This window comes from Cottoperca gobio, chromosome 20 (assembly GCF_900634415.1).
Source record: "Cottoperca gobio chromosome 20, fCotGob3.1, whole genome shotgun sequence".
Lineage (NCBI taxonomy): Eukaryota > Metazoa > Chordata > Actinopteri > Perciformes > Bovichtidae > Cottoperca > Cottoperca gobio.
This window is the reverse complement of record NC_041374.1, coordinates 7,508,364-7,534,478: the sequence shown is the minus strand read 5'-3', so window position 1 is coordinate 7,534,478 and position 26,115 is coordinate 7,508,364. Positions and strand designations below refer to the sequence as shown.

The window sequence follows — 26,115 nt, the reverse complement described above, 5'->3', positions numbered from 1 at the left end:
GAGACGTGTTATACTTAAAAAATGCACGCATAAAGTTGCATTCAATTTTATTAAATATATGGCTCACAAGGAAATACATTAAAACATATTTGGCTTTTATGTCTCTCCCAGCTGTTAGTTCTAAAAGTTCTCAGGACACTATGACTGCCGCAAATCAATCCAGCAAACTTCTTGTTCAACAAAGCATTTATTAATATGATAAGACAAACATGGAAAATTTACCCAGCTGTGTGACCATCCTGTTTCACAGCCTCCTCTCTCCGCTGTTCTACAGAATGGTCCCGCCTACTGGTTACATCCGTGTATATATCATTTTCGGTCTTTGACCTCTGACGTCATCACGTCACATCCTATGGGGTCTTAGAACAACTCTGTCAGGGGCGCTCTCATATTATGCATTCACAATATCACAGGGATTATGATCACAATGAGTCACAATTATCCTAGATATGATAAGACAGTTATGAGTGAGTTGAGCTTCTTACAAGTCTAAGTATGAGCTTTATTTAATACATATAGTACCTAACATTTCTTCACATTAGCTATGTAAAAACGAGCACTTGCCAGTTATTATACAAGACAATACATTTATTAGTTAATTATATCACACAGCCAAAAAGGTTCCCGACCCCTGATATAGATGATATTGTTTCTTCTGTAACTCGGTGTAACATACGTCTTTATGCTGATGACTCTGTTTTGTATTGTGGATTGTCAGGAAATAACTTGAGGAAGGAGCTTCAATGTTGAATCAATCTAATAAACTTCTTGTTTAACAAAGCATTTATTACTATGATAAGACAAGCATAGAAAATATACCCAGCTGGGTCACGATCCTGCTTTGCAGGACCTCTCTCTCCTCCTGCTCCACAGAAATCGTCCCGCCTCCAAGCCAAACAGTTTTCATATTTTGCCCCATCTCTTCCCATTGGTTGTCTGAGGCCAGGCCCATAGGCGTGTCCACAACTCTTGGCACAGATGTCTTCCTTGGTATTTCTTCAGTCGCCCCTTGTGGAGGGGAGTACCTCTAGCATGCATTACACTAATATTTAAATGGATACATTCAGTACATAATATTATATATACACAAATACATATAGTAATTGACTATTACAAATTGTAGTAAATCAAATGCATATTAATACATTCAGGAGTTAATTATATCACAGGATACTTTACATTCTACTAGTAAATAAATCCCTTCAGCGCTGCTTTGCTGATTTGGTTAAATGGTTAAAATATTGAAAGAGTCACAGAGTACAAGTTTACTTCTTTTTTTTTTGCATATCTGGTCCCTTGGATTTTTATTGTTTATTGCTGTTTGTGCTTGGCTATATTTCTGAGGTAAAATATAGAATAAATGAATGAACATGATGTATGTTATTTATAGGAGGTTATAAAACAAGAATCTTGTTAAAACCATAGCAATTAACTGAAGCTCATGGAAACACATGAACCAACACTTTTCTTTTCTGAATAAATGTTGGACTTTCTGAAGATGCCAGTCCCATGGATAAGTTAAGTCAGGAGAATACAGTGGGAGACGTCCCAGATGCCATTTGTGTTACTGCAAACAAAAATCCACTGCTGTCTGAAAACATTTCCCTGAAAATCAAAATTAGAACATTTATATTTCTAAAACTTTGTATTTTGTTATATACTACTAGGTCGTCCTCAGACGGGCCCTCCATCGGTGCTTCCAGTCATCCCGATCCTCCATGCATCTGGCTAGCTCGGCAGTATTTTCTGCTCCCGCATCTTTCCTGAGTACATCCACGTATGTTATTGCGGGACGCCCACATGATCGGTGCCCGTGTGTTGGCTCCCACAGCACAAGTTTGCTGGCTGGCAGCTCTTGGTGTCTCTAGCAGTGACCTGCCAGCCTCATTCTCCTGACCGCTGTTTTCTCACCCGCGCTTAGCGCCCCCCCATACAAGTGCGTGTTGGTGACATGCTCATCCTTGTTGATGCCAAGTACCACACGCCAGCATTCTCGTGTAGCACCCATCTAGGGATTTCTGCAGGGTGGGCTTCAGGGTCCAGCATTCACTGCCATACAGGAGAACAGACTCCACTGTTGTATGGAAGAAGCTGAGTTTCATTTGTCGGGGAGGTTGGAGTTCCACACACAAGTCATGCCGTTCAGGGCCCTCCATGCAAGCGCCTTCCTCACTTTAAGGTCTTGCTCAGACGAGTTGACCCACAAGCCCAGGTATTTGAAATCATTGACTTCCTTTAGAGCAGTGCCTCCTGTTGTTTTTAGAGGTGGATGGTCCGGGGGATGTTATATGTTATGAACTCAGTTTATTTGGCATTTAGCCGAAGGCCAACCTTGGCGCACTCTGTCTCCACTCTGCCCAGGAGTTCCTGTGCTTGCTCTATGCGGTCAGAGAGCAGACTGATGTCATCCGCATAGTCCAGGTCCGTTAGGACTAGAGCGGGGTGTCGTCTCGACCTCCTAGGTGTTATTGTGAGGCCGAGATCTAGCTCCCGTCCACTGATGGCCTTCCTTAGTGCATAGTCTACGCATGATGAAGAGGAAGGGGGCAAGGGTGTCCCCTTGCAACACTCCAGCCAGGATGTCAAACTCTTCACTGTTGCCATCTGGGGTTACCACCTTTCCTCTTGTACCCTTGTACATGGTCCCTATGGCCTATTGATATCATTCTAATGTAAACGATATTAGCCTAATGTTGGCCTTCCAATGAAGGAGAATTTCCAGGGACAACCATGATGTGAAGATGCTTTGAAAGTGGCAGATTATTCAGAAGGGATGGACAAGTACTCAGAATTAAAAGAGTGGTGAAGTCAGGTAGAGAGGTAATCAGGCACTGCCTCATTTTATGGGTCACGATGAGTACTTTGAAATAAGCTCTAGCACGATTGGTGAGCCACTGGAGAGAAATCAGAATTGGAGGGATTTGATAAAATGTTGTGACTCTGATGACCAGACCGGACCAGGGAGACCAGACTAGAGAAATTTAGAGAGCCACTATTGCAGAGGGCTGCACAACACAGACTCAAACTAGCAAGAGAGAAAACTCTTTGCTCTACTGCTTTACTCTTTGAGGAAAATAGTTTGTCTGGACTCCACAGCTCTTCTCCCAGTGACAGGACTGGATATCCACTGGTGAAATGACACTGGCATGTCAGCGGTGAAATCACTGCAGCCAGACATTCAGCATGTCTAAAGCAAAGATTCGCATAACCACCTTCTGCAGAGTTCGTCTTCCACAGACCACTGAAGCCCTTTGATTTATTCAACACCAGCTTTATTACTCAAACTTTATTTCATGGTTGGGATTGAACTGCTGTGCTAGGATTGGTCTTTTAAGACCTCAAGGTGGCTATAATAAACATGAAGTAGCTGTTTGTTGGCATGAGGAGGATTCATACAGCAGATTTGAGCTGCACTTGATGTTCATAGGAGCAATAAAATACACACCCCATCTTCTGTCACCCTCAGCACTGACCTTCCCCCCTCAGGTCATGAAATTTTTTTTTCCATGCCTTCGTCCTCTTTATCTAATCAAATTAGCATGGTTATTGAACTATAGGGTTATGGGACATTTGCAGCATTCACTGCCTGTTTTTTTAAATTATTTGTTTACTCTTTGACAGTGTGTTAATGCTCCTCCTGCCTCAGCTTATTATGATTTTGAACTCCATTACATCTTTTTCTTTCTGTCCATCAATAGCTGCCCATCCTGGTATCATCTGTGGTCAGTCTGTACTTCCTGGAGTGGACGGATGTGTTCAAGCCGGTGAAGTCTGGCTTCAACTGCCATGACCGCAGCCTGAGCCTTCCATACATCGACCCCAACCACGAGGTCATCCCTCTCCTGATGCTGCTCAGCCTGGCATTCGCCGGACCCGCCATTACGGTAAGGATTAATTGCAAGAGTCAGCAACTGAGCTTGTTGCAGATTTAAATATCTTCAGTCACATTGTTTTCCAACATGTGTCACCTTTTTAATTTTAAACATTAATACGCATGTGCGCGTAAACTGTCGTGTGCCTGCATGTAACCAGGGCAGCCCCTCTTACTGAAAATATGTTCCGGCGCGGATGCCGTCTGCCGGCCATATTAGAGGTCCTTCACTCTTAAAAGATTATTTTAGGTAGACAGGACAGATGATATGGAAGGGGAGAGACGGGACGACATGCAATAGCCACTTCCCCCCCTTTCTAGGATCATGCCCATCTGCAAACTCGAACTTCATTTTGATCTCAACTACAAATCTGTAAAGTTGTGACTGCATCTTCAACAGCTGCTCCACACACACACACACACACACACACACACACACACACACACACACACATACACACGCACACACACACACACACACACCAGCGTCACAGTAGCGGTTGCTAATAAATATACTATTACTTTGATTACTTCCATACGTTTATCAGGTGTCTTATTACAGAAATAATTACTTGTTTACTGTTTCGCATCTTCTACTGTAAGTGTTTACATTACATACTGTGCAACATGTAGCTCCCTCAAACAATGGCTAAAGAGATATAGTCTTTTAATTTAGTTTATTCATTTCTAAACCCATTGATTTGTTTATTATGGCAGCTTAATTAATTGATTTCTTTAAGCACTGGGACTTTGTTTTATTTGGAATATGATGCTTATGGAACTAGACCTGACCTATATGGCAACATATTTGACAGAGAACATGCAAGAGGGAAAGGATAATTTTCTTTACTCTGATGAATCCAGCCATGACAGTGTTCATCAGATCAGGCATGACTTGAAGGATTATTTCCTTATTCAAACTGCAGGGCTGTTTCACAATAAAAAAAAATCACAAGCTCAACTTCTTTTTGTGCTGACAAAAACCAGGCTAAGCTTAAATACTTTGTCTCCCAGTTGAATCTTTCTGAGAGCTAAATGTAACAGCACAGCAAATCTAGCACTTTCCATAGCTGACAAAAAGAACTATAGACCTATAATGATCTCTCACAAAAGATTTTGCCGATATTAATATCTAATGCAATAAGTCTTAAATATAATTTAGACCAGAGGGGCACGGCCATTACTAGGTCGGCTTTAAAGGTCCGGCCGCTGGGGTTAAGGTTTGCGGCTCAGGCTGTCAGCTTTAGACACCCCTTCCCCGGACCTTGCTGCGCTGTCTCTCTGCTGTGGGGCCCCCTGTTCCCAGCGTGCCACGATCGTCAACCAGGGCAGACTGTTCTCAGTGCTTCACCTGACCAGTCTTAAAAACACAGAGCCCGGTTTATCATGCTTTGAGGGTTGTGCAAATTCAATGCAGACAGTGGGTAGCTAATTGTCTGTGAGTGTGGAGTCGATATGTATACATGCATGTTTTGGGTTTTGTGTGTGGATGGGTGGTTAGTTAGTTTTAGGGCAGTGGATTAGATGGGTATACCTATTCCATACAGCCAATGTATTTATGATTTAAATTGTTTATCGAGCACAAAAATATGAACCAGAATTTGGAGCACAAAGTTCCTCATAGATCTAGCCTAGTCATTTTGCTCTGTAAATGCACCAGAATTATGCATTATGAAACTTAAAATCTACAATATTGGTCTCACATAAACCTGTGGCAACCTCTGGTGCTGAAAATTGAAGTCAACGCAGAAGTAACAAAACCTGCAGTTCATCGAATGGCCACTTGAAGCCGCCTCCAGCCGGGAGTTAGTCGGCACTGCCACGATGACGACGGCTAGAGCCGCCCACTTTGATCTTCACAACAGCTACTTCCATTACGGCAACTGAAGTTCAACCTAACAAAGATAATGATTGTGAACTTCTTCATTATCATTATCAAGTCCATCCTCACCTCCTCCACCACCATCTGGTACTCTGCAGCTACAGCCAAGGACAAGGGGAGGCTGCACGTATCATTGGCTCTGCAGAGAAGGTGATTGGCTGCAATCTGCCTTCCCTCCAAATCATCCATGCATTCCTTCGTCTACCGCTTATCCGGGGTCGGGTCGTGGGGGCAGCAGCTCCAGTAAGGAACCCCAAACTTCCCTTCTCCGGGCCACATCCGCCAGCTCCAACTGGGGGATCCTGAGGCGTTCCCAGGCCAGTGAGGAGATATAATCTCTCCACCGAGTCCTGGGTCTTCCCCGGGGTCTCTTCCCAACTGGACGTGCCTGGAACACCTCCCTAGGGTGGCTCTACTCCGAGTCTGTCACGGATGGCTGTGCTTCTCACCCTATCTCTAAGGGAGCCGTCAGCCGTCTGAGAAAACCCATTTTGGCCGCTTGTACTCGTGATCTCGTTCTTTTGGTCATGACCCAGCATTCATGACCGTAGGTGAGGGTAGGAACGAAGATCGCCCGGAAGATCGAGAGCTTTGCTTTCTGGCTCAGCTCTCTTTTCGTCACAACGGTGCGGTAAAGCGAATGCAATACCGCCCCCGCTGCTCCGATTCTCCGGCCAATCTCTCGCTCCATCATGCCCTCACTCGGGAACAAGACCCCAAGGTACTTGAACACCTTCACTTAGGGTAAGGGCTCATTCCCTACCCGGAGTAGGCAATCCACCGGTTTCCTGCTAAGAGCCATGGCCTCAGATTTTGAGGTGCTGATCCTCATCTCAACCGATTCACACTCGGCTGTGAACGAGAACTTACTGCCGAGTATCCAGACATAACTCTCGCTTTGGGCGTACAGGGATTGGATGGCCCTCAAAAGTGATCCCCTCACCCCAAACTCCCACAGCACCTCCCACAGTATCACCCGGGGGACCCAGTCATACGCTTTCTCCAGATCCACAAAACACATGTAGACCGGTTGAGCGTACACCCAGGCCCCCTCCAGGATCCTTGCAAGAGTGAAGAGTTTGTCCGTTCCACGACAAGGACGGAATCCGCATTGTTCCTCTTCAATCAGAGGTTTGACTATCGGCCGAACCCTCCTTTCCAGCACCTTGGATTAGACTTTACCGGGGAGGCTGAGAAGTGTGATACCCCTGTAGTTGGCACACACTCTCTGGTCCCCCTTTTTGAATAGGGGAACCACCATCTGACACCCCCTAGGCACGGTCCCAGACTTCCATGTAATGTTGACGAGGCGTGTCAACCAAGACAGCCCCTCAACACCCAAAACCTTCAGCATTTCTGGACGAATCTCATCAACCCCTGCGGCTTTGCCACTGTGGAGTTGTTTGACTACCTCAGTGACTTCCAACAGTGAAATTGACGATGGTCCCCCATCAGCTTCCAACTCTGCCTCTACCATAGAGGGCGTGTTAGTCGGATTCAGGAGTTCCTCAAAGTGCTCCTTCCACCTCCCGATAACCTTCTCAGTCGAAGTCAGCAGAGTCCCACCCTTGCTGTACACAGCTTGGATGGTTCCCCGTTTCCCCCTCCTGAGATTCCGGACGTATTTCCAGAAGCATCTTGGTGCCGACCGAAGGTCCTTCTCCATAGCTTCTCCGAACTTCTCCCACACCCGCTGCTTTGCCTCTGCTCTGCTTTTCAGACGTCTTCCTCCCGACGTTCCCAGTTCACCCGCACTACCCGTTTGGGCTCACCAGGTCCCTCCAAATCAAATCAAATTGATTTGTATCGCCCAAAATCACAAATTACACATTTGTCTTGGTGTGCTTTACAGACTGTACAGCATACGACACCCTCTGTCCTTAGACCCTCGCATCGCACAAGGAAGAACTTCCTAAAAGAAACCCTCCAGGTGGGCAGGACCCTTAGACGGGCAGGTCCCTAGTCTCTAAACACAATAAACATAATTCGAGAAAAATCAAGAAAAACATGTGGTATACATTTTCCAGATAAATCCTGTTTTAGTGAGACTCATACGTACAGTGTGTCAGTATTATGTCGATCCCTAGAGGTCTCCTTGTCACGACCTCGGACACAGGGAAGATTCAAATGCACAATGTTAGAAACAGAAGTAGAGTGTAAAATTAAATACTTTAGTAGTAGTATAAACTCAAAGCACTCACAAGGAGGATATACGGGGCATAGGTTTTCAACAGGGGTCCGAGGAGGTACTGCACAAAATAGTTTGTAGATAAAGCAATTCTTTTTTTTTTTCTTTTTTTTCTTTGCCCATTCACATTCCTTCCTCCGCTGTGTTTCGCAAAGGGTGGGAGTTTGCTCCCAACACAAACACCTACAGTCAGGGACAGAGCAGAGGAAAGGAGAGGGGTGAACTAAAATAAATTTGCGCCACACTCCAGGTGTCACTCCTTGAGGAGTGTGTGTGTGTGTGTGTGTGTGTGTGTGTGTGTGTGTGTGTGTGTACAGTATAAGTGTATCCCAGAGCTTGGAAGGCCACCGTTGGCCGAGCTCTGGGACTCCGCCCACATCAAACACAGGCCAGCGGGTTACAACGTTCTGACACTCAAATGTTACTGTTCGATTGAACAAATGTTGTTGTGTTGTTGCATTGCTAACCCATGTGACAGGTGTGTTGTTGTGTTGCTAACCCATGTGACAGGTGTGTTGTTGTGTTGGTAACAAATGTGACAGGTGTGTCGTTGTGTTGTTGTGTTGTTGCATTGCTAACCCATGTGACAGGTGTGTTGTTGTGTTGGTAACACATGTGACAAGTGTGTTGTTGTGTTGCTAACCCATGTGACAGGTGTGTTGTTGTGTTGGTAACACATGTGACAAGTGTGTTGTTGTGTTGCTAACCCATGTGACAGGTGTGTTGTTGCATTGCTAACCCATGTGATAGGTGTGTTGTTCTGTTGGTAACACATGTGACCGGTGTGTTGTTGTGTTGCTAACACATGTGACAGGTGTGTTGTTGTGTTGCTAACCCATGTGACAGGTCCGTTCCTGTGTTGGTAGCAAATGCGTTGTTGTGTTGTTGTGTTGCTAACACATGTGACAGGTGTGTTGTTGCATTGCTAACCCATGTGACTGGTGTGTTGTTGCGTTGCTAACCCATGTGACAGGTGTGTTGTTGTGTTGATAACACATGTGACAGGTGTGTTGTTGCATTGCTAACTCATGTGACAGGTGTGTTGTTGTGTTGCTAACATATGTGACAGGTGTGTTGTTGTGTTGTTGTGTTGCTAACACATGTGACAGGTGTGTTGTGTTGCTAACTCATGTGACAGGTGTGTTGCTGTGTTGTTATGTTGCTAACACATGTGACAGGTGTGTTGTTGCATTGCTAACCAATGTGACAGGTGTGTCATTGTGTTGTTGTGTTGCTAACACATGTGACAGGTGTGTTGTTGTGTTGCTACCACATGGGACAGGTGTGTTGTTGTGTTGCTAACCCATGTGACAGGTACGTTGTTGTGTTGTTGTGTTGCTAACCCATGTGACAGGTGTGTTGTTGTGTTGCTAACCCATGTGACAGGTGTGTTGTTGCATTGCTAACTCATGTGACAGGTGTGTTGTTGTGTTGCTAAAATATGTGACAGGTGTGTTGTTGTGTTGTTGTGTTGCTAACACATGTGACAGATGTGTTGCTGTGTTGTTGTGTTGCTAACACATGTGACAGGTGTGTTGTTGTGTTGCTAACCCATGTGACAGGTGCGTTTTGGTGTTGGTAACACATGTGACAGGTGTGTTGTTGTGTTGCTAACATATGTGACAGGTGCGTTGTTGTGTTGTTGTGTTGCTAACACATGTGACAGATGTGTTGCTGTGTTGTTGTGTTGCTAACACATGTGACAGGTGTGTTGTTGTGTTGCTAACCCATGTGACAGGTGCGTTTTGGTGTTGGTAACACATGTGACAGGTGTGTTGTTGTGTTGCTAACCCATGTGACAGGTCCGTTCCTGTGTTGGTAGCAAATGCGTTGTTGTGTTGTTGTGTTGCTAACACATGTGACAGGTGTGTTGTTGCATTGCTAACCCATGTGACTGGTGTGTTGTTGCGTTGCTAACCCATGTGACAGGTGTGTTGTTGTGTTGATAACACATGTGACAGGTGTGTTGTTGCATTGCTAACTCATGTGACAGGTGTGTTGTTGTGTTGCTAACATATGTGACAGGTGTGTTGTTGTGTTGTTGTGTTGCTAACACATGTGACAGGTGTGTTGTGTTGCTAACTCATGTGACAGGTGTGTTGCTGTGTTGTTATGTTGCTAACACATGTGACAGGTGTGTTGTTGCATTGCTAACCAATGTGACAGGTGTGTCATTGTGTTGTTGTGTTGCTAACACATGTGACAGGTGTGTTGTTGTGTTGCTACCACATGGGACAGGTGTGTTGTTGTGTTGCTAACCCATGTGACAGGTACGTTGTTGTGTTGTTGTGTTGCTAACCCATGTGACAGGTGTGTTGTTGTGTTGCTAACCCATGTGACAGGTGTGTTGTTGCATTGCTAACTCATGTGACAGGTGTGTTGTTGTGTTGCTAAAATATGTGACAGGTGTGTTGTTGTGTTGTTGTGTTGCTAACACATGTGACAGATGTGTTGCTGTGTTGTTGTGTTGCTAACACATGTGACAGGTGTGTTGTTGTGTTGCTAACCCATGTGACAGGTGCGTTTTGGTGTTGGTAACACATGTGACAGGTGTGTTGTTGTGTTGCTAACATATGTGACAGGTGCGTTGTTGTGTTGTTGTGTTGCTAACACATGTGACAGATGTGTTGCTGTGTTGTTGTGTTGCTAACACATGTGACAGGTGTGTTGTTGTGTTGCTAACCCATGTGACAGGTGCGTTTTGGTGTTGGTAACACATGTGACAGGTGTGTTGTTGCATTGCTAACCAATGTGACAGGTGTGTTGCTGTGTTGCTAACCCATGTGACAGGTGTGTCGTTGTGTTGTTGTGTTGCTAACACATGGGACAGGTGTGTTGTTGTGTTGCTACCACATGGGACAGGTGTGTTGTTGTGTTGCTAACACATATGACAGGTCTGTTGTTGTGTTGCTAACACATGTGGTAGGTGCATTGTTGTGTTGGTAACACATGTGTCGTTGTGTTGCTAGCACATGTGACAGGTGGTTTGTTGTGTTGTTGTGTTGCTAACCCATGTGACAGGTGTGTTGTTGTGTTGTGTTGCTAACACATGTGTTTTTTGTGTTGACAGATAATGATCGGAGAGGCCATCTTGTTCTGCTGCATGTCTCGGAGGAAGAGCGGTGTTGGGGCTGAGGCCAACATCAATGCCGCTGGCTGCAACTTCAACTCCTTCATACGCAGAGCTGTTCGCTTTGTTGGTACAGACAATTTTTTATTTCTTTAAACTGGCCTGAAAGTATCTTCTCCACAGAACAGCAACCAATATTTACCTAATTAATGTTATGCTAACATTTCTCAAGCTAGACAGACCATGGTAGCCAAAGTGTATTTAAAATTAGGATGTGTGTGTGTGTGTGTGTGTGTGTGTGTGTGTGTGTGTGTGTGTGTGTGTGTGTGTGTGTGTGTGTGTGTGTGTGTGTGTGTGTGTGTGAAAGAAACAGATAATATCTGATATTAAAGTCAGTAATTACATTAGCCCTGGACAACACAGCCATCAATAGTATGAGCAGTGTGTATACATCTGTCCTTGCGCTTGTTCCCAACCTTTACACCACATCTTGTATCCTCAGGCGTTCATGCTTTCGGTCTCTGTGCCACGGCCCTCATCACTGACATCCTCCAATTGATGACAGGCTACCCTGCACCCTACTTCCTCACGGTGTGTAAACCCAACTACACCACGCTCAACGTCAGTTGTGAGCAGAACCCCTACGTCATGGAGGATATCTGCTCCGGGGCCGACCCCGCAGCCATCATCCAGGGCAGGTAAGATTCACTGGATGTGTTTAACAGAAGCACTTAATGTACACTGTGATGAGCATTTTCAAGTGGAAAAAAGAAAAAGGATCGGACATACATACGTAAAGTGATTGAAAGTAAGGTACAACAACTTTTTATATATTTGGCCCCTCATGGTCTCACCTCTAATTGTGTGTTTGTTGTGCTCCTATCCTTCATGTATTTATTTCTCAGTTTTTAAAAACCTGTAGATCAGTTTTGGCTAGTGGCGTCATATTAAGATATCACTACAATGTAAAATCTGCTTTATTGCTGTCTAACTGCTTTTGTTAAATTATATTTGGGGTTGTAACGTGAAGAGAAGGTAGAGGAACATGAAATGATGGATCTAATTTGGTTCAATCTTTCAGTGTGCAGGGTGGTATTTGAGATATGTCATCATGCTTGTGTTTTGTTGACTGTGGTTAAACCCTCTCTCCACCTCCTGTTGTCTCACACATACAGATGTGAACATTGGCTAAGTCTATCTTTGTTCTTTCATCTCTTGCAGAAAATCCTTTCCGTCGCAGCACGCTACCCTTGCATCCTTCGCCGCTGTCTATGTTTCGGTGGGTAATAGTTTGAGCCCACGTAAACACTCAATGTTGCTCATACTTCCATGAAGCGCCAAATGATAAAATTGAAGCGAAACACTAAATGGTGGATTTGTTTTGTGCATGCTTCTTTTCTGTACACTATTTGTGCTTGACAACTTTTCAGGGGAAGAAAAAAGACCCTTCTGATTGATTACATCGGTTTTGCAGGCGAGCTAGCTAATTAGCTAGTCAGCTGTAGCACATATAGAACAGTACGAATGTCAACTTGGATCAGATTGGATGCTAAATGGCATGCTCCTTGTTCTTCTACACCACTACTAATAAGTCTGTTCTCGGCTTGTAAACTACAGTTTAAAGTCCTAGCTTGTTTACATTGTACACATTTTATATCAAATATGTACTACTCAGAGACTCAATGAGCATTTATAATATATATCCAAAGAGATAGAAATACATTATTGGAAACACTGGAAAATAAATCAGAAACTTTATGTGTCCACAGATGTACTTCAACAGCACTTTGACGGACTCATCCAAGCTGCTCAAACCCCTACTGGTCTTCTCCTTCATTATATGTGCCATCATTTGTGGTCTGACCCGGATTATTCAGTACAAGAACCACGCCATTGATGTCTACCTGGGCTTCCTGCTTGGAGGAGCTATTGCTGTCTACCTGGTAGGGTCCATGTTCTCAAGACCTGTCTGGGTTTCTATCTCTGAGTTCAAGAGCAGTTCCGTTCAGTTTCAGTTTATTCACAAATATAAGCAAAATCATAAGACATGATGGACATACTGTATGTCAAATGGGACACCCTAAAAAGCTATCCGAAGCTTGAGAATATGAGTCCTCCATAATGAAAGTTATTCGGATTCATCACCCGGAGTACCTGATATTTCCGTCAGGACTAAAGTAGTGGACTGACCAACTTTCCCCATAGAGGCACGCTGCTGGCATGGCTAAAAATCAGTTTCTAAAGTCCTCAGGCATTTACATGGTTGCTATTATGTCATTTGTGGCCATTATCCTCCAGTGAGAGAACAGAGTTACAGTGAAAATTGATGTTAGGTCTTAATTTCAGAAAAGCATAATTTAGTAAATTCACAAATAAAATGCCCTCTGATTGGTTAAACACATACACATAATTAAAGGTGTACCACAACAAAACAGAACTTATTCTATAAACAAAAAAAAATGTAATCTGTTTTAAATGGTTCGACAGTATCAAGCAAAATAAGCATTAAATAAAATGTTCTACTCTACATAATGTTTTTCTCTTTCCTTTGCTGCCAGGGGTTGTATGCAGTTGGAAATTTCCAGCCTAGTGAAGAGGCCAGTGCCAGTCTCCCTCCATTGCTACACCGCCCCCCCTGCTCCTTGCCCCATATAAGCCAGGAGGCCGTACTCCACCACCTGCAGATGAAAGCCAGCATGGCTGGGGAGACTGGCATACACACCTCCCACTCTGAGGGCCTCCTCCAACGAGGCCTTCAACAGCAGCGGTCTGAAGACAGTCTGAAGCGTTCCAGTGCAGATGTGGAAGTGATCTCCCCCCGCAGCCCCCAGAGCAAAGACGCCATGATGACCTTTAGCCACACCCTTCCACGGGTCCACACCCCCCAGGCAATGGCAGCATATGAGGAAGCAGCCAGACGTCACGCTGCCACCCTCCACCATGCCTCCATGGACTCCAGTCGCTCAAAGCAGCTTCTGTCTCAATGGAAAAGTAAGAACAACAACCACAAATGCTCCCTGCAGGTCCCAGAATCCTTCTCCTCCTCTGTAGATTCAACATCTGGCCATTCCTCCCAGCATCCGCATCACCATGGCAGTATGGAGCTCCGATCCAGCTCTGAGCCATCAGCTATGAGCCTGAATGGAGGCTTTGATGGTCATGCTTATATGTCCAAACTGGCCACAGGTGCAAGTACAACCCTGCCCAGTAACTGTAGTGGCATCACCGGAGGAGCCAGAATATCCATGCAATCTAGGCCTGGGTCTTCACAGCTCGTTCACATACCAGAGGAAGCTCATGAAAATTACAATACCACCTCCCCGAGGGCGGGGGGTGGAGCAGGAAGTGAGGGGATGTCTACAATAAATAGCACAGTTCAGGCAAACTGGCAAAGGGCAGCAGAGAAGACTACAGCCTGTAGGACTAACGATAATGGGCACATCACCCAGCCGCGAATTATGCAAGTGATTGCTATGTCCAAGCAGCAGGGCCTACTACAGACCCATTCTAAGAGCTTAGATGAGAGTAGCATAGGCTGCAGCACCGCTGGGAGTTGCCAGGGCTCTACTCGCTTTAGGGTGCTAACTGATCATGACCCCACCAGCACCACAGGGCCCAGCTCGCTGGGTAGCACCACAGGCAGTATTTCAGGGAGTACCGGTGCAATTGTCAGAGTAGATGCCCACCCTGAAAACAACAGACCGATAATCCAAGCTCCGTCTACAGATGGAAGTGGATCATGGAGATGGCGGTCCCTGGATCATGGCACTGGAGCTGGTGGATGTACAGGGACTAGTGGAGCAGGAGGAGCATCAGGAGGAGGAGCTGGGAGTTTGAGGCAGTCCTTTGAGCTCAACGATCTAAACAGAGACTCAGAAAGCTCAGACTCTATACGTGAAGGGTCCATTGACAGAAAGCGGGGCAATCACATCGTAACCACCACAGCCACCGTTAGCACCCCTACCATAGTTACTGTTCACACCCAGAACACCAGTCAGTCAGAGCACAGGCTCCACCCACAGGGCCTCTCTACAATAAGGGTCACTCCAGGGGATGGTAGTGGTTCTGGGTCTGGAGGAGGTGGTGGAGGAGGAGGTGCAGAGAGCGCTTCAGAAACCCCTTCCGTTGCCTCCAGCCGTGAGTCCACATTGCGAAGAAAAGGCAATAATATTATCCTGATTCCAGAGAGAGCCAGCAGTCCTGATAACGCCCGAAATATTTTCTACAAAGGAACGTCGATAACTCCTGTTTTCAAGGACTAACGTACAAAATGACTGGAGGCTTCTGAGAAGATGTAGCTATTAATGCAAGACAGCTGGATTTTCAAAGAACCTCATATCTATGAAAGTCAGTATTACCTGCCATTGTATATATCATAATAACTTTAAAAGAAAATGTTTTATTCAGCATGAAATTTTTGTACATGTTTACACTAAATCACAACCTTTTAAGTGTTGTAGAAATAATCACTGTGTACTTTTGTGGTCACTCCTAAGGAAACCTGTTGTAATGTTGATGCTGTGCCAGTGCTTTGGGGACAGGAGAACCTTTTTTTAAAAGCTCAGTATGTTTTAGATATACATTATCAGAAAAAAAGAAAGTAGCACAGTACTGTTCAACTGTAGCAAACTACAGCCAACTAATTGTATCATAGCTGTAGAACCAGTGTTTACTTCCCTGCACTGTAAATACTGTGGAAAGGGTGCTAGACCAGAAAATGCTATTTACTACATAAGATACTTTATAATTTGAATAGATAAATAATTAATTATTTTAGAGTGAGCAACAATGACATTAGTATATGACAGAGGTATGTTTTGTATTTTGTGTTTTTTCTGTACAGATATCACATACTCAACAGAATACTGTTTTTTAACCATAAGTGTGCTTAGCATTCCTTCTGTAGCTATGAAGTCAAATATGCTGTGACTTGCACTGAAATATGCGTTTACTGTACCTTGTATAGTGTAAACCCTGACCTTATCTTCATATCCTGTACTTACATATGGATGTTCATGCCAAACATGTACCTACAGCACAAAACAAGCAGCAAAACACAAAGATTGTGCTTATTTAGACCATAATATAATAAGTACATTTCCAAAACTAAATGCAATACTTGCCCTCAAGCCACTCAACTGAATTTGGCAGGTTTTCATCTGCTTAAAAGGGGTCTAGCTTTTAAATGAGCATTTTGATAAATACACCTGCTTCTGTCAAATCCACATCCAAATGCTAACATTAATAGAATCACAAAGTGGGGAATTATTTTGGGGGGTTCCTGGCGGTTTGAGCCCTTCCAAGGCCACGTTCACACTAATATGTTTTTCTCTTATCTCCATTCACACAACAGTTTTAGTGCCGTTTCAGAAATGATCGCCGTCCATACTAATATGATTTACAAACATGAACGGTTACAAATCAAAGCACTAACTACATTATGGGTCAAGAAAGAAACACGTCTCACTCGTTTCCCCTCGTTTCGTTGTCTGTTCTCACACTCGTAGCTTTGCTGGGTGACTGGAAGTCCCTGTCGTACTGGACAGCAGATTTATGATTAGTTTGTTTACAGTTTCTTTGTGAACTTCACAATAGTTGTGCAGAACAAAGCCTCAAAGCCTCAAACATCCGACCTTTGTAGGGCTGATCACGCCGTTGGACAAAGGAATTGATAGTCTCAAGTGCGTGTAGTCAGTAGTAACATTATTAAGAAAATGCACTTTCCAACTCTGTATCATCTTTATCTCTGTGTGTTTGCAACAGAGATTGGTTGGTCAGAAATTTGTTTAGCCTTGCTTCGCATAAATACTTAGCTGCCTGCTGTCTTTGTGCCAAGGAGTTGTTGCAAAACACAGGTACCACCATATCTCATTTTCTGTTTCTGTTCATGTTGAGTTGTTTTATCTACTATTTAGATTGAGGCTACCACTCTTTCTGGTTAGCTTAACACATCAGGGACCTATGTCTGTACTGGATGCACAGAGGTGACACTGATATTGATCTTCTGACTCTGATTCAGATAGCAAACAAACATATTTCCCAAAATGTGGCAGTGTTTCTTAAATCATCTTTTTCTTAGAGGAATAACAGAATTTCCGAACTTTGTTCTTTATAAGCGGAACTCTCTGTAAAGCACTGTGCTCAACATATTCAAAAAACTTATTTTGTTGTACAGGTACTACATGTAGCATTTTTCAACAAGAATATTCAATATTGCTGTTGAATTGTAATACCTCAGTATAATTCTCATCATCAAATAAAAAGCTTTTGGGACCTTTGGCTTTGCTGAACAGTTTTAGCACTCCCTCCACTATATGCCGTATGCACTGGAAGAACAGCACCTTCTTCCAGTTTTGTGCTGTGAACTAATTTCCTTTTGTGCCATAAAGCAACCAGCCGATTTTATACCAAATCCAACCCAGTGTATGAAATGCTATGTAGATGCTGCCAGTTCTCTGAGAAACCGTTCAATATGTTTTTATTTCTTTTTTTACATTAATACAAAGTACAACCAGGTTAGTGACTGTTGTTTATAGTGTTTTTTTCATTATAGTGCATATTATTCATTCGTATCTTGGTGGTTAAATAAGCACCCACTGGATATAAATTGAATTTGATACAAACACAGTATAGGCACAAATTGTGCTATGAAAATGTTTAGCCAGAGTGAATATATGTGAACATTTGCCAAAGCTTGAATTTTTCATCCAAAAAGAATATAAATCATCAGATGTAATTTTCAGTATTTGTATAGCAATCCTGCATTATAATGTACATGATTTATTCTATAGCCCAATAACATTCGCATGGTCACTTTTCTATAATATATCACAATATTTTTATCATAAATGTGCTAAAAATTCTAAATAATTTAATTTACAGATGTGTTTAAATATGTTCTTTATTTCTGTGTTTCATAGTAAGAGTTATATGACAATCTTTTTTATCTAAGTGCTGTTGCCCCTTCAGGTCAATACTGCAGGTGGGTTTTTGTTTTCTTGCTTAAATGAAGTACAGTAGTTTTGACTGCTCTCAGAAAGTCAAAACAGGAAACATGAGACAACATAGTTAGAATTTGTGGAACACAATCCTATAAAGGTTGAATTTTAGCATGAGCTAACTAGGATTGTGTGATTTGTAAGTCTTTTGACTTACAGTGCACTGTCCTTCACTGTCGTACTGAGGTGCATTTCATAGAGATCTAATAAACACCAACACTTGGACCGGCTACGATACAATGCAATATTTGAGGCAGGCCTACAGTGTGTGTGTGTATGTGTGTGTGTTCATGGTAATGAAGGAACAACAGTGTGGCTCATTGAAGAGTTTTTAACAACAGTGGAAGAATATGTATCAGACTGTGATACACACACAGAACTTGTTAGGAGATACATTTACTGTTGTTTTGGGTCTGCACATGAGAATTGATGACATTAAGAAAAATATCACCAGATGTATCCTTTATTGTTCTCTTGTGTTTCTTAAGCTGTACTGACACAAATCAATAATTGGCCTGATAGCTCTTTTGCTAACGTTAACAAAACCTACAAACCTACATAATGGAGAATTACGGGAGCTAATTTTTAAAGTCTAATATAGGACCAAATTAGTGACTCACTAGTGATTAGTGACAAAGTACTGACAATTTCTTATGATGTGCAATACAATACAGATACCCACTGAAACAATACAGCACTCATTTCTTCAAGAATAACATTTCATCTTTACAGTAAACATATCAAAGAAGACAGCCATTTGTACTCTATACTTACAGTACATAATACTGTATATGTAAAACCAGCCCGTTAATGGACATCTTTATAAAGTTGATCTTGATGTGAAGGTGCACAATACAAGTTACATTCTTTAGATCAAAGCCTTAACATTGTCCATAGTCCCTTTAGTATGGCACATAGAAATAAGAGAAATCTCCCCAGAATAACATATCTTATATAAAGTATAGATTGCATATAAAAAAAAAAAGATATGACCTGAATATTTATATAGTATTGTTTGAAATGATTTGTCTGATTTGAAATCAAAGAGTGTAATGTGACATGTGGGTAGAAATGTAGATCCATTAAGTAGAACTGTGAATGGATGCTCTCTGCATGTGTAGCCTCTTGTGTTGTCCCTGGATGAATAATTAATGTTTTCTGATACTGTGATCAGCTGTATGAATTCTATGCAGCAAGAAAAAAACTATTAAAATGCTTTTACCATCAGTTGAGTTCAAAAAGAAAAAAAGGCTAAATTGTTACATTCTTGTGTAATGGTCAAAATAGCAAAGTATTGATTTCTTAAAGCTAGCTATGACACTGAGTATTCAGAGCACGTTGATCAGGGTTGGTAAAACATTGTGCATTGTCCAAATGATTGGAATAAATGTTTGCTATTGAAACCAATCGATATTTGTCTCATCCATGTTGCTGTTGTTGTTTCAGATTCACAGTTTGTTTTACTCTTGTGTAAAACCCACAACAATTTACTTAAGTAGCCTTGCTGATTATTACTCTGCAATATCTACAAATGGACATGTAATTGAGTCACCAAACCTCAAAGTCCATTACATTAATTAAACTTGCAATTGAAAAAAAGGTGAAACATTCCAAAATGCCGGACATGAAATATAACAAAGAAACCCTGTTTATAGGCTGAGTATGGAACATTTAAACTGCAAACACTTTTACACTTCTGTGATGTTTTTTGTGCTATTTTCACCCCTGTATACACCTCTGACCAAATTAATTCTGACTTTTGAAATTTATAGTTACATTTGATTTGATTTAAATAAAACAAAGAAATACAGTGAAAGACGACAGACAATTGTTTTATGTATTTCATCTACTGTGTTGAATGAAAAACATGTTCACTATCTTTTTGCTGTTTGTCTATAACAACTGAATGAATTGTGCAGAGGTGCATTGCATTATATATGCAACCACACCAACCATGAGGGACAATGACAGAAGATAGGGCGTCAGTGACAAACGATGAATGTTAGCTCCGCTCCCTCCAACCAGTGCCTCCATTCCTCCAGTGCCATCTTGACTGCAAACAGCTCACAATCCAAATGTTCTAGTTGTACTCTGCAGGGAATAAATTATGAGAAAAGAAGGCAGTTAAAGTGGAAATATTTGTGCTTTGACCACAGAGCTTGGTGGCAATTACTGCTCTGCTCTCCCCAAAAGAAAACAACGGCACAACCAGCGGTTTGACCGTTGCTCATGTGAAGGCAGCTTAACTCAACGAATGCCTTGTGCATCCATCCCTAATGAATCAATAAGGCCAACGAGCTGGAAGTGATGTGGCCTGGTCCTTTCTGAACACCTTCTTTAGTGGCAAATACTCAGGGGGTACCCAAGAGAGGTCCAGAAACTCTGTATGAGAAGAACTAGCAATGGAGACAGAGCAGACTTCAGACATAAAGTGTTGCAGCATTGACTCCGTTGTAAGATCTGTTCCCCAGTCAATCTGTGGGGTATGTGTCCGGAGGTAAAACACCGGTTGTTGGGGTAAATGCATCAGGTGGTATGTCAGAGTTTCATGATGGTTACCTCATATGCCAAGGTGTACTGGAACGGTTTGTTGAGTGACAGAGGAGATGACACACGTCAGCACCAACAAAGAAGAAGGAGGCAATGCTGGTGGTCATGGGAAGCTCCGGGGCATACTTGTCAAAGCACTCTAAATAAAATTGATTGATTAAAGCCAGTTGGACATAACCAGGCTTTCTTTGTGTTGGCTTAACACCTAAAACCCCAATCAGAGATAACAGGTATCACGACAGCGGTTATCAACTTTCTTTACTAACAAGGTTTTCTTCCTCAGGAGAAAACGTGTGCGTTTCCATAAAAAGGGGGTTTTGTCCCGTCATTTGAGTCTTGTACTGCAGCAAATGGACCAATAGCCACCTACTTCAGTCAAGAGGAACAGGTAGTTATGATGGAGAGCTATGAAGAAAGTAAAACATTATTACAGCAAAAAGAAACACTGTTGCTGCAAATAAGGCAATAGAGGTATGTTGGCAGAAAAATAATAATTGTGTACAATTGTAAGTGAATACATTACATTTAAGTGAATACTGCACATTCTACAGCTCTTACACTTACACACTTAAATGAGGGACAAGCATAAAAATAAAATTCAAAGTTGTATGTAGTTGCTGTGCCCTCATTATTATTTTAGTGTATGGGTGATAAGATGTGTAAAATGTAAAGTGTTAATATTATCTGAAGCAAACAGGTTAACAAAAATGAGAGGAGTAAGACTCCACCACACGACACAATTGACGCTGTCTGAGGACTTTCTATTAACAAAATTGCCCTCATGTTACAGTGATGGTATGTGGGTGCGATATACAATACTTGTGACCCTAAGGAATTATAGCCTCCACACAGTAAGCAGCATACTGATATGAACTACTAATGTTTTCTACAATTTTATCGAAGGCTTCTTATTGAGCCAATGTGGGCAAATGGCCTGAGAACATTACTCACATATTCAGTAGTTCAGTGAACCTTGTGAATAGTGCATCATACAATGTTTTTGCATCTTCGACTGAATGCATGCATTGTATTTCTTGTGGCTGCTTCACAATAAAAGCCATTGTGTGGTTTGTCAGTTGAAGTGAGACAGTAGCAGTAGGGTTAGCAGCAGCATTAGGGTTAGCAGCAGCAGTATGGTTAGCAGCAGCAGTATGGTTTGCAGCAGCAGTACAGTTAGCTGCAGTATTAGAGTTAGCAGTAACAGTAGGGTTAGCAGTAAAATTCGGGTTAGCTGCAACAGTAGGCTTAGCAGTAGCAGTAGTCTAATACAGCTCTGATACAGATGTAGGAGAGTGAACGGAAAAGAGGGAGGCTGACATTAATGAGATAAAAATCCTGCACTTTTTGCACCTTTTGAATCCCTCCCACATGCAGGCCTACATGCAAAACAAAGTCTTCTGCCACTCACATTGAAAACTGCTATGTAGAGGCAAGTACTGAATATAAATACATAAAATGTCTAGTGCAGACACAAATGCAGACCATAAATACTATAAGAAATGGGGTTTAATTGAATGAAAATCTTAACTTTAAATCAACATTAGATTACGCAGAACTAAAATGGACTCTCTCTCTCTCTCTCTCTCTCTCTCTCTCTCTCTCTCTCTCTCTCTCTCTCTCTCTCTCTCTCTCTCTCTCTCTCTCTCTCTCTCTCTCTCTCTCTCTCTCTCTCTCTCTCTCTCTCGTTGCAGGGTGGGGAAATTACAAATTAATCCAGATTATTCAAGTAGTTTTTCGTGGCTCAGAAGAGTGGGTGCTGCTATGTTTGCCCTAGTTGTGTCCTTAAAGATGAAATCTTGATTTCACACATATTTAGGCACGTTTTATTTCTCTTTCCAGAAAATCTGGTCTTTTTTTCTCCACTATCTCTACTGTGCTGTCTGTAACTTAGTCTCTGTAGAAGTTTATATAATTTATTTACATTCTACAATCCAGGTTTTCACAACGCAATGCAAATTGTTGTTTTTGTTTTGTTTATGGGAGATATATTTGCATGTGCAAACCATCACCATGGTAACCATGGTATATGGCTCGAAGGCTATGACATGCTCACAGACAAATTATCTTAATTGACACGCGCAGATATTAACTGCCAACTGTATGATATACAGTAAGTCCTTGCACACCACCTCAACAACAGAGAGTGGTACAAGCAGCTGCGAGTGAGAAACAAAACATAGTGTGAGGTATAAAATGGCACCTGTATGTAAAGGTGAATAAGGTACAACTGGGTTTGGATCATTAAAATACAATGACTTTTAAATAATATAAAATCATTTTGATAATCTGTGTAACATTAATGTATGTTCAATGATGACTAGTCGAGTTTCTCCAGTTTTAGGAAGAACTGTTAATTTCTCTTAATATAACATATACTGTACGAGAGTAAGATTTTACAACACAATGCATAATTTCACTGCCATAGGTAATGGACAGTCAAATTCAAAGAAAAGGGGTTACATTGTCGCAGGTGCTCAACAGCATTGTTTATTCAGTGTGATTAATACAGAAATCACACTGCCCTTAGTGTGAAGAGATTACACAAAGGGTTTACAAAGAGTTGTATACATTTGAAAAAAACTAAAATTAACTGAAGCATAACCACAGAGAAGCTTAACAGACTGCTCTCAAACCATACAACCATGTCAAGTTAGCAGTGAATAATTCAAATAGCTGTGATTAATTATTTAAAATTACACACTGGAAATGCTAAAGTTGTCTCATTCAAAAGGATGAAGAGCCTGGCAAATTATTTAAAGGTGCATTGCGCTGCGTCCTACATTAGGTCTGTAGAGATTTATATCTGCTGTGATTGGGTAAAAGAGGACAGATGCAATTTACAGTTTACAGTTTCATGTGTTGTCAGTAGATGATAATCTTTTTTATGTTCAAAATGTTGGTCTGAGTGTCAGATTTTGATGGCTTGAGGTCAGATGTTCTAACAAAATAAATAAATTACACCTGTTAATTAAATCTGTATTGCATTATATTTTTCAAATCAACATTGAATCAAATGACTGAATGGAACAAGAAAGGATAAGCGGTAGAGACACGGGACCTGGCAATGATAGTAATAGCTATCTCAGAAGGCTAACTGCCCGGATGGCTCCAATGCTTCCACCGGTTCAAAATTCTCTTGATCACTGTGAACCTATCCTGCAGTGCCTCCCACCAGAGAAAATAATGTTTCACAAAAAAATGCTAATATGAGGTCCACTAATAGGAAATCTTAAGAAGCTTTCAGCCACATTATGTGGCCTTCATTAGCAGTTTGCTTACCCTTTTCATGAAAACTGAGCAAACTACATCTATTGATGAAGGCCACATGATGCAGCTGAAACTTTACAGTAAGTTGTCAGAAAAGAATGTTGGTATTGTGCATTTCTGCAAAACCACGGATATGTTGAATGGCAACGTTCAAAAAAAGGTGGCAGAAATAGGTTTCATATCAGCCTCGTATCACGCTTACATTACAGTAACGCACAATGCCACGTGGTTAGCGTTGTGAAACAATTTGTTAGGTTTAAGCAACAAAACTAAGTGGTTAAGTTTAGAAAAAGATTATGGTTTTGTTTTTTATGCAGTGAGGTAGCATCACATGACAACCTCACATGACAGAAGTCACAGTACATGAGTTCATTGACATAACGTTGTTGGTAAAAGAAAAAAAACTGAACCTTTGTTTTAACACGTGTCACAAACAGCAGTCTTTTGGGTGAATGTCCTTATTGGCTTATTGACCCATCCACCTCTCTTGCTGCCCACCCAAAGACACTTTATCACTTGTATATTCATTATTGTACCATATAACTGTCAATAATGGTTGATCGCTCTTCCCGTTGACCGTTGAGCTACATGACTTGTAAAAACGTTGACATTTTACATATTCTTGGTTTGCAGAAACATACAATTGCAACTTGTTTTCATGGCAACTGAGCTGCAGAAATGTTTGGTCCAATCTGGCAGATACAAATCTCCAGATCTTTTGTCAAACACAATGTAAAATGCAGAGTAGATGACAGTTTTCAGTTTCTGTCTTTACAGTATGTTAACCACGTATCAGAATAAATGTGATTACAGCTTTGTCACATTGGTTTGTTCAGTGACCTTAGTGGTATTAAATGTCTGGACCGGACACCATGCCTCACACTGATTGGTTTTCTCAGTGATGAGTCCCACAGTCATTGACTCAAGACGAACTGCTCTAATAGGATACGTTTGATAATAGGCAACATTCTTCAAAGCAACTCCCCTCCCAGTTGTCAGCAGCTAAAGGTTACGTCTCAATTTGTTCTCTCCAATGCAAGAAAAATGCCTGCAGTCAATGGACTGGTCAAAGGGGCTGATTAACAAGCTGCAAAGGAAACTGGCTATACTCAGGTTTGTCATTATAACGCATGTTTCATTTAAGTCACTGGCAACAGGAAATGTCTTTATATTTGGATTTCTGGAACTGTATTTGAATCTTTGTCAAAGATCAAAAATATTCTTTCACCATGTCAAAACATAAAAAATTAATAAATACATATACACATATGTTAACAAATTACCTGCTTTTTACCTGCTTTGTAGCTGTAAAATTATGTTTTTATATATTTTTGGACTGCAAGTCTGACAAAAAAGGACCTGAAGACATAAATAACTGGCCAAAATATAAATTACATTTAAATGTCTTGCATTCATTTGACACCCACTAAAGCATGACTCAGACCAGCTCGATGTGTATAGTATTTAGACAAAGCTATACTTGTGCTTAGCCTCATGAGATCACACTACATTAATTGCTATACAATGCCTGGGACGCCTTCAACAGTGGACCGTGACCTTTGAAAGGTCCTCCTGCACCACAACATTTGTCAACATCATGCATCAATTTCACGAAAGATAATAGTGAGTGGAAACGAGTCCGAGGCATTTGGTGCAGGCTGTGTGCTTACACCAGTAACATCTCCAAACCAGAAGTCTTCTGCCAATGGTCAAATGACTCCCAGCAGAACTTCCCAAATTTTACATCTCAGACTCTCCTCTTGCCCTTGTACCACACTTCTAATGCCTTGGTAGGATACCACTTTGGTGAATGCAATGTCAGTCAGGACATCCAAAGCAGGATCCAACAGGCCTTGTATTCCTTTGGATACCTGGGAGAGCATCTCTTCAACAATGACAACCTTCACTTTACTTCACAACCCTAACAAAAAGACTGCAGTCTATCGGGAGCCTATCAACACTCCTGTAGGGATGTGAGACATGGACGCTTACAGCCGCCACCTGAAACAACTTGAAACTTTTAACATAAAATGCCTCCAGCGCATCTTGAAAGTGACATGGCAGGATCCTGTCTCACATCTGGAGGCAATAAAACGCTCCAGCAGCGGGAGCATAGAGGGCACTATCTTTCAACATCAATTAAGATGGTATCAGGATGCCAGTATACCTAATATCATGGAAGCTATGGCCAACTGAGGCTGGAAAGACTCAGCTGGTGGACCAAAAAAGAGATTCAAAGATCAGCTGAGGGTCTCCCTTAGGAAGTATGAGCTCCACACTAGCACACTG

The 26,115-nt window shown here is 42.0% G+C and overlaps 1 protein-coding gene across 1 annotated transcript; it reads left to right on the top strand.

The window, feature by feature from the left end:
• The first annotated feature begins 3,183 nt into the window (after positions 1-3,183).
• Positions 3,184-19,822, top strand: plppr4b (phospholipid phosphatase related 4b). The gene is made up of 7 exons (XM_029458237.1): positions 3,184-3,222; positions 3,699-3,884; positions 11,012-11,141; positions 11,514-11,709; positions 12,233-12,290; positions 12,781-12,954; positions 13,570-19,822. Exons 1-7 carry the CDS (start codon positions 3,184-3,186, stop codon positions 15,271-15,273), a joined length of 2,487 nt encoding a protein of 828 aa, XP_029314097.1. The 3' UTR covers positions 15,274-19,822.
• The last annotated feature ends 6,293 nt before the right edge of the window (positions 19,823-26,115 follow it).